General features: G+C 42.7%; 2 protein-coding genes across 2 annotated transcripts in view; one reads left to right on the forward strand and one right to left on the reverse strand.

Annotated features, from left to right (window-relative positions):
- Positions 1-6,203, forward strand: part of farp2 (FERM, RhoGEF and pleckstrin domain protein 2) — a 47,182-nt gene extending 40,979 nt beyond the window's left edge. The window contains 3 exon segments of the mRNA XM_042057148.1: positions 1,958-2,065; positions 2,375-2,526; positions 3,364-6,203. Coding sequence (XP_041913082.1) covers positions 1,958-2,065; positions 2,375-2,526; positions 3,364-3,454 — 351 coding nt within the window. The 3' untranslated portion in view covers positions 3,455-6,203.
- A 114-nt stretch (positions 6,204-6,317) lies between these two features.
- stk25a (serine/threonine kinase 25a) lies at positions 6,318-15,767 on the reverse strand. Its single transcript, XM_042058073.1, has 11 exons — positions 15,195-15,767; positions 12,362-12,592; positions 12,160-12,216; positions 11,865-11,973; positions 11,396-11,553; positions 10,886-11,071; positions 10,427-10,572; positions 9,690-9,798; positions 9,289-9,360; positions 8,502-8,638; positions 6,318-6,760 (listed from the first exon to the last, which is right to left on the reverse strand). The coding sequence occupies exons 1-11, from the start codon at positions 15,219-15,221 to the stop codon at positions 6,721-6,723; spliced, it is 1,272 nt and encodes a 423-aa protein (XP_041914007.1). The 5' UTR covers positions 15,222-15,767; the 3' UTR covers positions 6,318-6,720.
- Positions 15,768-16,455: the final 688 nt, after the last annotated feature.

Raw genomic sequence — 16,455 nt, forward strand, 5'->3', positions numbered from 1 at the left:
TAACTAACTGTCTTTCGTTTTTCAGCATCACTTCACCTCCTACACTTTGAGTCCTCTGGTTTGGTGTGGGTAGATCAGGCACCTCTGTGTCAGTGTGTAGTCTAGTTCTGTGGAAGGAGATGAAGAGAGAAGGTTGGGTGTGTTTGTTCTGGAGATCGGGGAGCTTCTCTCTTCATCTACCTTCACTGGGGGGGAAAAAAACCTCCATGTCTAACTGCCTTTTCTTCTCTTCACTTCATTTCAATCTGCATGTTAATGTGCTAACACATCTTTTCTCTTTTCTTTTCTCTCCTCTGTGTTGTCCTGGCTCAATCCACCCTTGCCACCCCATGTCCTTCTCTTTCATGCGCTCTCCCTCTCTCGCTCTCTCTCTCTCTTTCTCTTTCTCTCTCTCTTGCGCTCTCTCTCTCTCTCTCTCTCTCTCTCTCTCTCTCTCTCTCTCTCTCGCTCTCTCTCGCGCTCTCGCGCTCTCTCTCTCTCTCTCTCTCTCTCTCTCTCGCGCTCTCTCTCTCTCTCTCTCGCTCTCTCTCTCTCTCTCGCTCCTCTCTCTCTCTCTCTCTCTCTCTCTCTCTCGCTCTCTCTCTCTTTCTCTTTCTCTTTCTCTTGCTCTCTCTCTCTCTCTCTCTCGCTCTCTCTCTCTCTCTCGCGCTCTCTCTCTCTCTCTCTCGCTCTCTCTCTCTCTCTCTCGCCTCTCTCTCTCTCTCTCTCTCTCTCTCGCTCTCTCTCGCGCTCTCTCTCTCTCTCTCTCTCTCGCTCTCTCTCTCTCTCTCTCCGCTCTCTCTCTCTCTGCTTCACTGTGCTGTTTGCCTCCATGTCCGCACCTGCCTGCTGCTGCCTTGGTGTCCTCTGACTCTCTCTTTCCCACACACACACACACACACTCACTCACTTCTTCACCATCTATCTCTCTGCTCGTCTCGCTTGTGTCCCCTCTCCTTCCTGTCCTTCTCCACCCCGTCTTCAGTCTTCAGCTCTCCGGCCGTCTCTCCAGAGCTCCCCCCTCGCTACCTCTTGGGGCAGGGCCAGAGACCCAACACCATCACTCACGTGTGCTGGTACCGCAACCAGAACCTCTCGCTCAACGATTACCTGCGCATGACCCAGGTACCGCTGGGATCCGATTCAACCCACCGCCAAACTCTGCTGCCTAGATCAGAGTTTCTCTCTCTTGCTCCTGGAGACCTTCAGGCATTCCATGGTTTAAGGGCATGCTGACACCTGCTTGAGTTCATCAGATCATGTTTGACTACTTGATTTGGTGTGGTTTTGTTTAGCTAATTGACATGCATTGAGACATGTAATTTTTGACGCATAACATTTCGTTACGATAATGAAGAGAACTGTTATATCTGGTGAGCTCAAACAGTAGAGGTGGAACAGATGGGAGAGATGCCCAAACCATTGAACTGCCAGGGAACCTCTGGACCAAGACTGAGAAGTCATGGCCTAGATGAGCTAGTATGACCCCAGTCTTACACCACTGACGCCAGTCATTATTAGTACTGAACTTTCCCTGGTGATACAACACTCTGGAGATTACTTACATACACCAAGAATTTATTTGATGACCGAATATGTGGAACATTTATTCAGAAATGACATCCAATTTAACTGATACATAATGGAACTGGCATCTCCCTTTATACGATTTTATTTTTTATTGTGCAGGAGGGTATGAATTTAGGCCTAATTTGTCCATAAATTGCCCAAAATTCATTTGGATTACTCAGACTAAAAGTTCCTGCACTTGAAGTCCTGGCCAGACGTATTTGAATCCACAATTCCACAAAGTTGAATTACTGTAAATTGTCTCATGTAACACAAATTCCAGCTCTGATTACATTTTCCAGCTCATGAATAATCTAGAAAAAGATGTTATTCAAAATACATACCAGACTGTTTCAAGAAATGTTGACATCCCTCTTCCTACTCTTTTTCTTCCTTCTCAAATGTTCAGAACCAGCTCTCTGGCTACCTCTTGAGGAAATTCAAGAACAGCAATGGATGGCAGAAGCTTTGGGTGGTGTTCACCAACTTCTGCCTCTTCTTTTATAAGACACACCAGGTATTGTCTCTATTTAGCTAGCACTGAATTAAAATATGTTCAGATTTCATTTTCAAGTTCGACTTATAGAACTTGTACCAGTACATATAATTAATTTTGTCAGACAGTAAACTGACAGGGTTGTTTTGTTAGGTGTGGACTCAATGCATTGTCTGGAATAGCCTTGTCAAAGCATGCCAATGATTGTTTGCACTACTTTCAGAGAAAAAAACACTAGAATCATTCAGTCCATTTCTATAATGCGGTCACTTATGTAAGGTTCTCTCCACTCTTTCTTTATCTGTCATTTCTCTCTCTCTGAAAATCCAGGATGACTTCCCACTGGCCAGTCTCCCGTTGCTAGGTTACACAGTCAGCACCCCTGGGGAGACTGACAGCATCCACAAAGAGTATGTCTTCAAGCTGCAGTTCAAGTCCCACGTCTACTTTTTCCGGGCAGAGAGCGAATACACTTTTGAAAGGTAAAGGGACCTCTTCTGCACACATCTAGCTGACCATTCACACTAGCTAATTATGATCAATGGCGGTCACAGTGAGCCCAGGCACTCATCTGTGTCATCCCAGTTTGGGAATGGGGAAGGAGGACGCCTAGAGGAGAACAGGCAAAACACTTTGAGACGGTGTGACTGCTCTTCAAATGCCACCATCACAAAATTATGAAAAATAGATGGCACCAATAGTTACACCACCGGTCAAAAGTTTGGGGTCACTTAGACATTTCCATTCCACTCTATTATAGACAGAATGCCAGCTGAGATCAGTTGCATCAGTTGCAAAGGGTTCTTCAATCTTTTCTCAGTTAGCCTTTTGAAATGATATCAGATTAGTAAACAGAATGTGCCTTTGCAACATTGGATGAATGGTTGCTGATAATGGGCAATGTAGATATTGCATTAAAGATCAGCCATTTCTTTCTACAACAGTCGAGAACCCTTTTGCAATTATGTAAGCACATAATGTCATCTGAAAACTGCTGCCCTGATTAAAAAAAACAATACAATCTCAGCTGGTATCAGCTATAATGGAGTGAAATAGAAATTTCCAAGTGACCCCAAACTTTTGACCGGTAGTTTATGAAGGAAACATAATTATCCCATCTCATTCTTTTAGACTTGACAGCTGCTGGTCTTTGTCTGACTTAACAGTTATAGCCAAGAGGACTTATACAGGCAGTGCAGGCCAATATACCCTTGCATCACATCAGACAATACACCCTTGCATCACTCCCACTGTTTCGTCTTTCTTGTTGAAGGTGGACTAAGCCTGACCCCTATTTCCCCCCATTCTGTCTTGTAAAGGTGGATGGAGGTGATCAAGAGTGCGGCCAGTTCCACGGGCAGGATGAGCCTCCTGATCCCCAAGGGCCCGACGGAGATGAACGGAAACTAAACAGAGCAGACTGGAGCTGAGCTTCTGGAGCTAGGGGCTGGGCCCCGCAGACTCCCAGGAGAACCTGTTGTTGTTGTTGTTTTTTGTTGTTGTTGTTTATGATTATTGGTTATATTCCTGCTCCTACTTATGGCTTTTTTTTTTTTTTGGCTCATTTACTGTTGATTGATGTGAGGGGTAGGCTTCGGAGCACAGGAATTGGGAGAAGAGTGGACTGCATGAAACCGGCAGAACGTTCTCTCTTCACATTCTCCATTTGTATTTCTCTCTTTCTCTTGTCTTTGATCTAGTCTTGTCCTTTTTCTGTCTCCATCATAGCCCGTTAGCCACCTCACAGCCAGGTTCCTGGACTGTACCAGAATGGTTGTCACTGTCCTGGTTACCCACTTCCATGAGAAATGCTGCCTCTGTGTTTCTGCTAAAGAGGCTAAATCTATCAGTTGGCCTTTAAAAGCTATTAGGAAGGTTTCAACATATCCAAAGATATAACTTTAAACTGAGATTAATTAATAAATAGGCAGCCAACTGATCCATGTTTTGGTTGTTTGTCAATGTCCGCTAATCTCAAGCAGAGATCCAATTGGGGTATCTCTGTGGCTGTAAAAAGGGTTGTTAAGGAAAGTTGTTTCTTGAACAAGGATTAGAATGTCCTGGGATGTTGAGCCTTTTTTTTATTGTCATGCTCAGTGTTAGAGGGGGAATTAGCAGTTGCTTTATGCAGTGGTGGCTGTATTAACTTCTCCTTTTACCTTTTTATTACTATCTAGATGTGAGTAACTTGCTCGAGCAGAGCCAGATATAGTGCGAATACAAAGGCACTTCCTGGGGAGATGAAGGACTTGGCACTAAGGGACACTTGAAGGGGACTGTGAAGTGAAATGATGGAAGGGACACCTTAAAGGGTGTTCTGTGGCTGGGTTGATGCACTCAGATAGTACAATGGGTGTCTGATTGTCGGTCAGGGAACAGGGCATAGAAGGTACTAGAAAGACGACTTGGTCCAGAACTAGATGCAAGACTTTGGACAATGAACTCCAGGCTAGTTTGGCATGTTGATAAAGATGCCTAACAGTGTACAGTCTCTCATCTCCTTAGAGCTTGAAAAATAAGTCTACGGTGCTCTTTGTAAGACCTCAGAAAGTTTATGAGCCAGCTCCAGACCAGAAGCCTATGGAGGTTTTTGGATTGTAGCAAGTCACCAATGGTGCTCTGTGTTCCATAACACTCTGAACACCTGACACCTCTGCACACCTTCTGTGAAATATGGTGATCTGTGCAACTTGGGCAATATTTCTGTCATTGCTTTCCAAAGTCAGGATTAGAAAATATTTTAGGGGAAAGGTTTGATATGTTTAACTTTTTAACTGTTACTGTTTGGGCCCACCTCTTGATGTGGAATTAAAGGGATATTGATGGAATGTGTTTTTATATATTATTTAGATATTTAACACATTCATGTATCATATGTCTGACATATTTTAACACAGGGGCATTGTAATACTCTTGTTTGGAGCTGTGTAATCCTAGCGATGATGGGATAATTGTATTATTGGGGTACGAAGTTGAATGGTTTAAGCATTAGGAGGCTGTCTAGCAATATTCCTTAGTGCCTCCAGGGGCACTGTCATAACAGTATTCAGTTGTTTTTCTTCATCCCCGATGCATTTCAGCTATTTCAGTAACTGTTTTGAAGCCAGTCTTTTGTTATTTCAGTTCCATTTCTGTCTCGTAATGTCTTGCCTTGGTATATGGACTCGGTACGTTGTAAAAGGACAAAATGTCCTGGGCAAGAGTGAAGCCACAGTTTCTGTTACTTTGAGACGTTACTTTTGGTGTGGTCAGCCTGTCCACGCTGGGATACAAACAGGTTTACGTCTTAATTTTATTTAGCTTTTTTCCCCGTAAAGGAAGAAACCGACTGAATCCATTTTAGTCCTGTTAAAAAAAAAAAGGTTTTATGTAGGTGACGGTCAATCTGTTTCAGTATATTTTGTATATTCAGCTGTATGGCAGTGTTTGAAGGTGAAGCTTAGCCTTCTTCATTGGCTGACATTTCTATATATTTAACCCTGTGCATAATGGTACTGGTCACTGTAGGTCTGACTTTCCTGCATCTACAGCGGGCATTAGAGAGTGTGTGTGTGTGTGTGTGTGTGTGTGTGTGCGTGTGCGTGTGTGTGTGCGCGCAAACGAGGGAATGCTTTACATCCTGGTACCACAGGGCCCCCTGTAGTCCTAAAGTGCACTGAGAGGGGCTCGGGCTCTCTTTGTTTTGTACATTTTGTATTGAGGACTGGAATCTCTTGCCTCTCCCTCACTGGCAGAGGAGGGGCAAAACCCCTGCATTTCATTTGATCCCCTTTTCCCGTTAACCCTTTCTGCTTGCTGCCTCACACCACATGAATAAGGCCTGTGTGGAAAAACAGGGGCGGAGGCGTCTACAAGCCCATCATCTGATTTTGTTTATTTGGAGAACAGTTGGTTTCCTACAGGCGAAAGCCACGGTGAAGGTGAAGGTGAAGATGGTTTGGTGATGGGCATCCCCCCCAATTAGACTTGGCTTGACAGATCATCTCTCTGTCAAAGTCCCATACCCCTGCCTCTCCCCTCATCCTTGTTGTACACTATGTTACTTTCTATTTATTATGTAGCATGTTGCCGGAGTCCTGCTACTCCTGAACACCTTGCATGTAGTCATGACCGTGTTATTGCATTGAAAGGATAACAAAATAAAGTCCAAAACTGGTTACTGCTTTCCTTGTGCCTGTTTCATTGCAAAGTTCACCACAGGAAAAAGTTCTTATATCATAAATAACTCACTGGTTGACATGTCTCAGGAAGGAACAAACAAATAAAAATAAAGTTTCTTGATTTAACACATCCGTGCGGTTTAATGTTTACGACATGGTATATATACATGGATCACTGTTTACGACAGCTGTTTTCTTCCCTCTTTTTGCAATACAGAGCTTCTTATTTTTACTTTTTAACATTCATTATTCTATAAAGGAAATGATAAAAAAAAAAAAAAAAAAAAATCTGTCATTGTAAGCTCTAATTAAAATCTGATGTGTGGCGTTGGTTGAATGGTTGGTTGGTTTGATGATGGATGGGCAGGGTGGGACAGAGAAAGAGGAGAATAATAGAAGGATGAGAGGAGGAGGGGGGGAGAAAAGGGCGTTGTCCATATGGCCTTCTCCCAGGAGAGGAAGATGAGGAGAGGGGAAGGGAGAGGAAAAAAAAGAAAGGATGGCAGCTGCAGAGTCTCATCGTGAGGAGGGGGCAGTGTTCCCGTTGAGTGAAAACCTGGAAAAAAGAGACAGAAGGACACCGGTGAAAAACGCATCCTCCTCTCTCTCCATGAGAGTTCCTCAAGAAGACAGGGACAAGTACATAACTTTCATTACAGCAGAGTGCAGGCCATTATATTGACGACAAAAACTTGTGTCCATATTCAGGAGTTTCTTCCCAATGTCCAAATTATCCTCCAAGTTCAGAACAAACAAAAATAAAATTCTACGGTTGCAGTCCGCAATTTAATGCACATTTTGTCACAGTGAGTTAATTGCTCTTCGGTGGGTCTGTGTGTGCTTTAAAAATACTGTTTCACACTTACAGAGACAGGTCTGTAAGCACACCAAAGTGCCTCAATCGTAGCAAAACAATGCCTTGCTTCAGGAGCATGGAAAGGAGGGTATCATTTGTTTGGCTATTGAGCTCAATTATCAACAACCTTTCAACAAAATTGCAGACCGTGCCTTTAGTTGCTGTTTTGAACTAGTTCAGCATCCTTTACCACCTACACTGGGGTCCTTTGACAAGACTTCACAACAGATCACAAATATTCGCAAATCACCACAGAAAGATGACTAAACCACATGAGTTCACTTTCCAAGATTACAAACATATGCCTTCACAGCTGTGCAAAACACTTTGGATGAAATAATCTTCTATTATGCTGCGTCATGTCATCTTTGCTCCAGAGAACAAATAGTATTAGAAATCAAATGAGAAACACAGCTCTTCAAATGCACATTTGAATACTTTTTACTTCTATAGAGCAGCATAGAACAGATCTCACCTCATCTACGCAGAAAGTAGGGCTGAAAGATTAATCAAATCGAAATCACAATTTAAAGACCCCAATTAATCAAATCAAAATTAACGTCTTGTGATTTTTATCGTCTCAAATAGTTAATGTCCTTATGTTTCTTATTATGTACTTATGCTTACAGTCAGATTATGGTTGGAAAGAATAATTCAACTTATGTTATGTGTTCTTCCACGTATGACATGACTGCTTTAATTTCATTGTGTTCCTGTACTGTTCCTGAGTATATCTTTGTGTGACTATATCTTTAGACATGAGGAGGGAATATTATATATTTGCCCATCCCCTGCGTCAATAGTTATCTGCTCTGGATTGCTAAATTGGCACTAATCAGGGTCTGATTCCATGTAAGATGGGATGACCAACGGCATCTCTCGACAACCTGGAAGGATACTTAAGCCATGGCTATTCACTGGGTTTAGTTTAGTTTATGCTGTGTTTAGTTAGAGCAGCTGGTGGATCTTTATGTGAAGGCATGCGGTCTCTCCCTTGATGAGCATCACTGTAAATAAAACTCTGTTTTTTTTCTACTATTGCTTGACTGGGTCTTCATTCATCTGTGGCACCAAAATTTAACATCAATATGTTTTTAAAAATTCATGTTGTCCTTGTGTGACAGACATTCAGACTAGATACTGCTCTATCTAGATTAGTAGATAGAGCAGTTAATATTTTGATGTTACCCTAACAATGCTTCATTATATGTTTTAAACGTATTATACAGTGAATCTTGAACTGAAGCTTGACTTACGGCAAATCAAATTGCAATCTCAATATACATCCGAAAAATCACAATTAGATATTTCCCCCAAATTATTCAGCCCTACCAGAAATAATAATGCATAATGGCAGTATATTATATACCTATACATCTGAACCATGTAAACAATACGAAAATTAATATTGTTTGACTACATTTATCTAACCTTCCCTCACCTGCGCATTCTGTCCATCATGTGGGTGAGCATGCGGTCCGAGATGCCCGGGCACGACTCCTCGGCCAGGTTGAAGGCGTTCTCCAGCTCCTCCAGGGCTCCCACGCTGCCCCCGCCCGACCGGCGCTTCTCCTTCAGCTGTACGCAAACACACACTCCCGTCCGTCAACGCTCGCTCTCGCAGCCAAGACCCTTTCACTCAATGCGCCTTCTGAGGCCCGTCAACGGCACAAACACATTTGGACTGAGCCAACGAGGACTCGGGGCCCTGGGCAAAATGCTTCCCTACATGCCTGAACAGACTGTTGATTGCACAAGCAACACATCCCCAACTGCGTCCATAACATCTGAGCTGAAACATAACCCATCCACACCCAGAATAAAAACTGACTGCAAAACTAACATCTAAAACTTCAATACTACAGCCAAAGATGTTCTCTACTGCCCTATGATAGGAACATCAAATCATTCGACTATTACACTATTTACACTATTAATAGATTAAAAACAGGTAAAAATGCCAACTTCACTTTAGAACATCCTCTCATTAAAAGGAAAGCACAGTAGGTATATGACACACAGGCTATAGGACGGACAACCAAAGCTGTGGGTTGTCCTTTCCAACCTACCGTCTACACACACATCAAAACAAATGCTATAGTTGTCATTTTTCCCTTTCTGTTGTGTTTTCAAATAAATTTCATGTTTAATCCATCTCATGTCTAATGCCATCTCTGGATTACAATGAGCCAAAGCCTGTGGGTAGACGATCTGCCAGGTGCTTTTACCTCTCTGAATATGGGGACGATCAGAGCGGTCAGGGAGGGAGACTTGGGCTGCCTCTTCACTGCGTCTCCCATCTATGGCACAGAAACACATAACACAACACCTCAGTCACTTACATCACAATGCCTTACATTGTTGCATTGTATCCTCTAGCAGGGATTTGCATTGTGACGACATCTATTGAAATGCATTATTTACAAAGTCAATGTCAATATTTTAGCTGTGACAGCTCTTTAACGATGCCATAATCCATCAGGAGCCAGGTATACTCCCAACAATAGCTAGTCAGGGCCACTTATAGTGTGGTCTGCTGGTGCACGTGTGACATTAACTTAAGTATTATTATACCAGGCTTATCCCAACCCACCAGACACTGTGTGGCATGTATGCCTGATGGGTTTACCTTTGCATCAGGGTGATTGAGGCCTCTCTGTAGCTTGTTCATTGAGCTGGGCCGTACCGTGGGGAATGTCCACATGGGACACTGTTCACCGTCATCTCCCTCGCCGTCCCTGAGTCACACACAGGGACAGGGACAAGGTGAGCTCTCAGTAAAGGCACTAATGCACTCTGGACGTGGCCATGAGGGACCTTCTCACTTGCCGTACCTTATAGTATGTGGCAATGTGTGTTACGCCCTGCCTTTACATCACTCGTGAAAGGAATTTACTGGTTTATTGCTGCAGTAAAATCGGGATCCGGATTCCTAACTTCATCATCTCTTTACAGAGGAAACTACGTATGCAGTGTCCTTATCTTGCCACATATCTCATATGGGTCAGTGATACTGGCAACAAAGTTCATATTCAGTTCTGTCCCATTTCAGATGTTATCCTCTCCCCATCTCGATTAGAACATTAGCAGTAATTAGAGCTTGTTGTGTCAAAGATAAATAAAAGATCAGTTTCAAAGTTCAAAGTGCCTTTCCTTACATTTTTCTTTTTGAAAGCACTGTTATGTGGCCCTCCAGCGTTGGTAACCTGTCCATGTGTAGGTTCTTCTGGGTAAATTAACCTTTTTCAATGGCTCATATAATGGCCTATCGAGCAATCTTTGGATTTGAAATGTACAATTCATTTTAATACACAAATAGTCTCCGATATTCCTAGAACATAACGAACGGGGAGAGTGGAGACGTACATGTCTGAGTCATCTGAACTGGACTCATCTCCGTGTCCCTCCGACTTCCACCGGCGGTACCTATCAATGAGCTCAGCCAAGAAGGAAGTCTTCTTGGTGTAGCGTGTGATGAACTTGTGCTTCAATAACTCTTTGGCTGTTGGCCTCTGCAGGACAGGAACAAATGAATCACAGGTGAGTCTCTTACATAAGGTGGAAATGTAGGTAAAGTCAAGCCATTTGAATGTCAATTACACTGGGCTGTGTAAAACTCATAAAAAGTGTGTAAAGGCCAACACCTACTGGCGGCGACATTGGATTTGACGCTCAAGAGATAGAACAATTTGCTAAACGTTGGTGTTGACGCACATCAGACACTGCCAGTGGGCTTTGCTCCGTTAAAAGTAATGGAGTTCTAAACTTTGGCATCACTTGACGCACGTCAAGACGCCGCCAGTGGGCGTTAGCCTTGAGACTTACAAATCTGGGGTCCTTGTTTAGACAGGCTTCGACAAAGTCTTTGAAGGGCTTGCTGTATGTCCCTTCCAGGGTGGGGGGATTATTTTTAGGGATAAGGAAGAGGACCCTCATTGGGTGTAAGTCTGAATTCGGTGGCTCCCCTTTTGCTAGCTCGATGGCTGTGATTCCAAGAGACCAAATGTCCGCCTAGAAAAGAAGCTTAATATTTAACCATCCATCTGTTTCCATAATATCAGACTCCAATTAACAGACTAATAAAATCACGTTTCATAACATGGAGTTACCAGAAATCATCTGATAACTTTTGTTATGGCTATGAGTTATGAGCCAGTGGTAGGGCTGGGCAATTATCAAAATCTAATTTCAGTTCATTATGAAATCAACATAATCAAGATACAAATAATGATGATCTCAACACTGACCAAAATAATTGTGATTATGATTTTGGCATGATCAAGCAGTCCTAGTCAATGGCACACAAGAGTGAATGACAGCTGGACCAAGTGATACCTTGAAGTCATACGCCGACTGTTTGATGACCTCAGGTGCCATCCAGAAAGGCGTGCCCACAAATGTATTCCTTTTGATCTGTGTGTCCGTCAACTGGCCCGCCACCCCAAAATCAGCAAGCTTGACCTCGCCATGTTCCGACAGTAACACGTTGGCAGCTGGTGAGGGCAGAGAGAGAAGCTGGCATCAGCACCAACAAGGACACTGCAGCTCGTAGAAGAAAAAAAAAAAAAAACATCTTCATCCCTACTCTCATTCATCAGTGTCAGCTGCTGTTAATGCTCTTAATTTATGGAATAGTCGCATGTTGCTGAGGCTTGTTGAGAGAGAATTCAATTGTGGCCATTTGATCTTAATGGATACTATTGACTTGCTCAGTAGCTTGGACGCTAATATGAGAGGGGGAGCAGAGATTAGTATAAAATATTGATGTGTTTTTGGGGCGACTTGGGGGTTTATTGATCGAGACCTTTAATGTCACGATGGATCTTCCTCTCTGAATGTAAGTAATCCAGTCCTTTGAGGATCTCTCGTATGATGGTAGAAATGTAGGCTTCCTCTAGAGGTCCAGGCTTCAGCTGTTACCAGAAAAGAGAGGGACAAGCTCAGAGCTTTCACATCAAAACAAAACAAGCAAAATCAACAATCATTCAGGTGTGCATGTAATACACATTATTACCCACATCTGGCCCTATAAGCTTTTGCCACTGAGAGAATCAGTGAGCTCTATTTCAGGTACATCCTGAAATCCATAACCAACTTACCAAATCCAAAGCAGAGCCTCCACCTAGGTACTCCATGATAATCCATAACTTTGTACCCTGTGCAATGGAAAACACATAATCTCAATGTTTTTTCTTTTTAAATCCTGTCAGATTCCCATCCCAATTTGAGTAGATGAGAATTGCTTGTTACTGGAAATGAAATGCCTCTGAACAGACACCACACTATTTTTTCCATGACTACCTTTAGATAGGAGCCAAAGTATTTGGTCACAAAGGGGCTGTCACACTGGCTGAGGACAGTGATCTCCTGCTGGATGTCTTCAATCTCGTCCTCTGCCTCCTCCAGGTCAATGATCTTGATGGCTACCACTTCCTTGGTGCGGTTGTTGATGCCTTTGTAGACCTCGCCGAAGGAGCCCTTGCCAATCCGCTCCAGTTTAGTGAAGTACTCCTCTGGATCCAGACGAGAGTTCTGGGGCGGAAAAAAATACAAATACACAAATTTATCTCATATAATACTGAAAGTACTTCATTTACATGGACAATGATGATTATTCATCAGAAAAGACTGCTGCAATTCACTGACAGCTGTACAGTCCTTGCTCAGTCTCAAGTGGCACAGTGAGATGTACCCCCAGCTGTCTCTGCTACCTTTAATGCTTCCTCTAATCAAGGTGTGACTGAGAACTGAATGTCCAAACAGACATGATGCCAAATCATATTGGGCCGCAAATATAGTTGCACAATACATTCTCCAACACGTAGGTCTACAAAACTGTCACTATTGTGTTTATCCAGTCAGTTCAGTAAATTTGCTGCCTTAACTTGATCTATGCCCCAAAGGGTTTGCCACAAAGGAAGCTGGGTAACATGAGAAGTAAGCACTCCAATACAAGGAGTGGGCAGTCCTACCATACGTGATCTTCCACCTTTCAGAATGGCAACTAGCAGTTACTAGGCAACACATGTACGAGGAACAGTAACGAAAGATTCCACTTCACTTATGCTAATCCAAAGGTGGAGGTCTTCATATTATGGGAAATTGCTTATTTTTATTTTCGATTTCATCTCATGTTCATTTAATCTCATCCCGAAGAGCGTCCACCTGCAGTTTCCTGTTCTCTTGTTTTCCTTACTCGTCTCATTACTTGCCTAGTCAGGCTTACACTGGGCCCTGAATTATCTGATACATTTAATATTGACAATAATGGTTAGGGTTAAAGGGTTAATTTAACTGAATTAATCAAATATCAGTTCAAAGTTAAAATGTTGAGAGAAAGAGAGAGAGAGAGAGAGAGAGAGAGAGAGAGAGAGAGAGAGAGAGAGAGAGAGAGAGAGAGAGAGAGAGAGAGATGGCTAACAGGTGGATTGGGACACCTGTTATTTCCCTGTTAATTCTTCAGATGTGTGGTAGGCAAACTTTGCCATTTTAAGGTAGCTATAACTGTTTCTTGCCAGAGAGGATCTGCTACAGTTGGGAGCTCCAGGTGTTCTCTTAAAATGGCTTTGCATCTGCCTTACTAGCCGTGAGAAGTGCCAAGAGTGTCAAGGGTGAAACAATCAGAGCAGAACGTGGGCATACACAAGAAATCCCTCCAGATTCTCAACTTCAGCTCAACTCAAAAAGTCCAGTAAGGCAGCCTACAGTGAGTGTATGCTGCCTTACCTACAGTGAGTGGCCAAGCACCTACAGTGAGTGTATGCTGCCTTACCTACAGTGAGTGGCCGAGCACCTACAGTGAGTGGCTAAGCACCACTAAGAGTACTGACAAGATACAAATCACATGAATGGGGAGTTAAGCTGCGGGTCACTGTATGAGGTGGTATGACATGTCTTACGTGACTCATGGTCATGTACCTAGTTAAATAAACAGGGAAGCATTTCACTTAAGAGTAAGCACAATGTTGCAAAATTTCTAATAACCACTTAAGATGTCATTTCTTTCCACTAAGCCTTACCTGATTCAACCTTGCTGATGATAAGATAACATGATACAGATACAGCATCACAGCTTACAGTGCAATTACAGGGAGTATACCTTATGCAATTATGACAGACAAATGACAGTGTCAATGCATGACTCCAAATTATACTAAATTACAGTATACTGTGATTATAAGCTGTAGCCTACTGTTAGACCATAAACTCCCAAATAACAAAATGAGATAACAAAAAAAAACGACTTAATTATTTCTACCCAGTGCCACACACTGAAATGTAGGTTATGCCAACCAGCAATTATGCCCCTCTGACACCACAAAATTAAAAGCAATAATTTTGAAGGTCATATCTATGGTAGGCTATTACTGTCAAATGCATGACGATTATTTGTTTTATTGTGTGGTAGGCTATTACTGCCAAATGTATAAACTTAAATGGTTTCACACATTAATGAATCACTGTCATAACCCACCCAAGATTAACCATGTGGTATTGCAAGACAGTAGATCCTTCTTAACACAGATAACATACTTGTTTGTTTTACTGTTAGTAGATTTGAGACTTTAACAGAATTTCATTATAGTGCCATTGGCAGAGAAGCACATAAGCACAACCTGTTCTGTGACTACATCGGAGTTATAACGGAACGTAGTATGGCTAACGCCATCCTGTCCTAGGAAGCATTATCTCAGAACTGTTAGGTGACAACTCAGCCAGTTTGTCATGACGTTAAGAACTGATCAGCTATGCATACTGAGGGCGAGTATGAAAATGAACAATAATAGTGTTCGCTATTCACACTATCGTTAGCTACTTACACAACAATATGATAACTGACGTTAGGCTTTAGGTTGTTTGCATCATAGACAAATGACAAGACATGCTCCTGATGGAAACGCTCGCGTCCACATCCAACACTAACGTTACCGTATGCAAAATGCGCCCATTTATTCAGATAGCAATTTTCGTAATAACGTTATAGCTGCTACAGTTTTTTTCACAATTGACGTTTACATGACCGCGACTGCCCCCATAGCTAGCCACCGTTAGCTAACTGTAATGTTAAGCCTCAGTTCTCTCTCAGACTAGCGTTATTGAACACGGAGGTTGAAGGATAAGCACAGCGGATTACCTGGTTCCGAATGTCGAGATGAGCCATGTCTCTCGGTTGGTCGGAGTTCGGGCAACCGTAGCCCTTTACCGTCTATAAAGAGAGGCTGTCTCGCTTCCCTTGTCCAAATTTCCTCTTCTCTTCTTTTTCGCAGTCTCGGTCGAAGACCCCCCCAAAAAATAAACAGCTCTCTTCTGTCACTCTCGAGACCTCTTTTCCAAATCTCCTTTACAAACGCACGATAAATATTTCACGATATGAGTTCCTAGGATAATATTCCATCATTAATTTCTTTCGACAAATAAAATGTCAAAGGCATTTCCAACTTTGAGCCCAGATAATTAATTTTCATGTAAAGGGAGACTCCCCCATCTTAGCTTCTTTTCCATTGTGCTAGGGAAGAGGATACATGGTCTGCGCATGTGCAAACAACTCCTCAATACCAAGTCTGACTTGTGGGAGTTGTATTTCGATTAAATTATCTTTATTTTTGTGATGGAGTCGCTTAATTAGTTAAATCTAGTCTGTTCTGAGCAGTGTAAGGCTGCCTATCTTAAATTGGCCTGTAATTTTCTGGTGTCGTTCTAGGTCTTTGTAGAGTCTTTAGTCAGCCGATGACGCTGCCAGAGTGAAGCCAAAAAACCTGACTTCTTTAAATAGCCTGTCATCTTAAGTAGTGGATGTGTATTCATGTGTGAAGGGGAGGAACACAATATGACAAGTGTCATAGTACGAGGTTTAAATGTTGCAATTGTGAAGGGAACGGAACCGCCCCGTAGGCTAGGTTTGATGAGGTGCACAAACATGAGGCTGAGGTGCAGTTTCAAGCACAGATTACTGCCCTATATTTCCGTGTTCCTACCCCTATAGCCCTATAGCCTAGGCCTACGATTGAGTCTTAAGCTAAGTATATACTTGAGGGAAATTTGGTCTCTGCATTTAACCCAATCGGTGAATTTGTGAAACACAAACAGCACACAGTGAACACACAGTGAGGTGAAGCACACAATAATCCCGACGCAGTGAGCTGCCTGCTCGGGGAGCAGTGAGGGGGTAGGTGCCTTGCTCAAGGGCACTTCAGCCGCGGCCTACTGGTCGGGGCTCGAACCGGCAACCCTCTGGACTTAAAAAAGTCTAAATTAAGTCCAGAGAGCTAACCAGTGGGCCACGGCTGACCCAAATTAAATGCTATGAAAAGAACAGAAAAACATGTAACCACGTCTTGTTTCATCCTTAATATATCCAGGTTAATTTATTGTGAAGATTTCAGTATGGCAACATA

This window comes from Alosa sapidissima, chromosome 12 (assembly GCF_018492685.1).
Source record: "Alosa sapidissima isolate fAloSap1 chromosome 12, fAloSap1.pri, whole genome shotgun sequence".
In the NCBI taxonomy this organism is placed as follows: domain Eukaryota; kingdom Metazoa; phylum Chordata; class Actinopteri; order Clupeiformes; family Clupeidae; genus Alosa; species Alosa sapidissima.

What these genes read in the sequence shown, in the direction of transcription:
- stk25a (XM_042058073.1), bottom strand. Translation starts at nt 15,221, where the DNA reads ATGGCTCATCTCGACATTCGGAACCAG. An exon ending in GATCCATCGTGACATTAAAG is followed by an intron (nt 11,554 to 11,864) that starts GTCTCGATCAAT and finishes TGCCCTCACCAG; the next exon opens with CTGCCAACGTGTTACTGTCG. An exon ending in TCGTCCCCATATTCAGAGAG is followed by an intron (nt 8,639 to 9,288) that starts GTAAAAGCACCT and finishes GTTTGCGTACAG; the next exon opens with CTGAAGGAGAAGCGCCGGTC.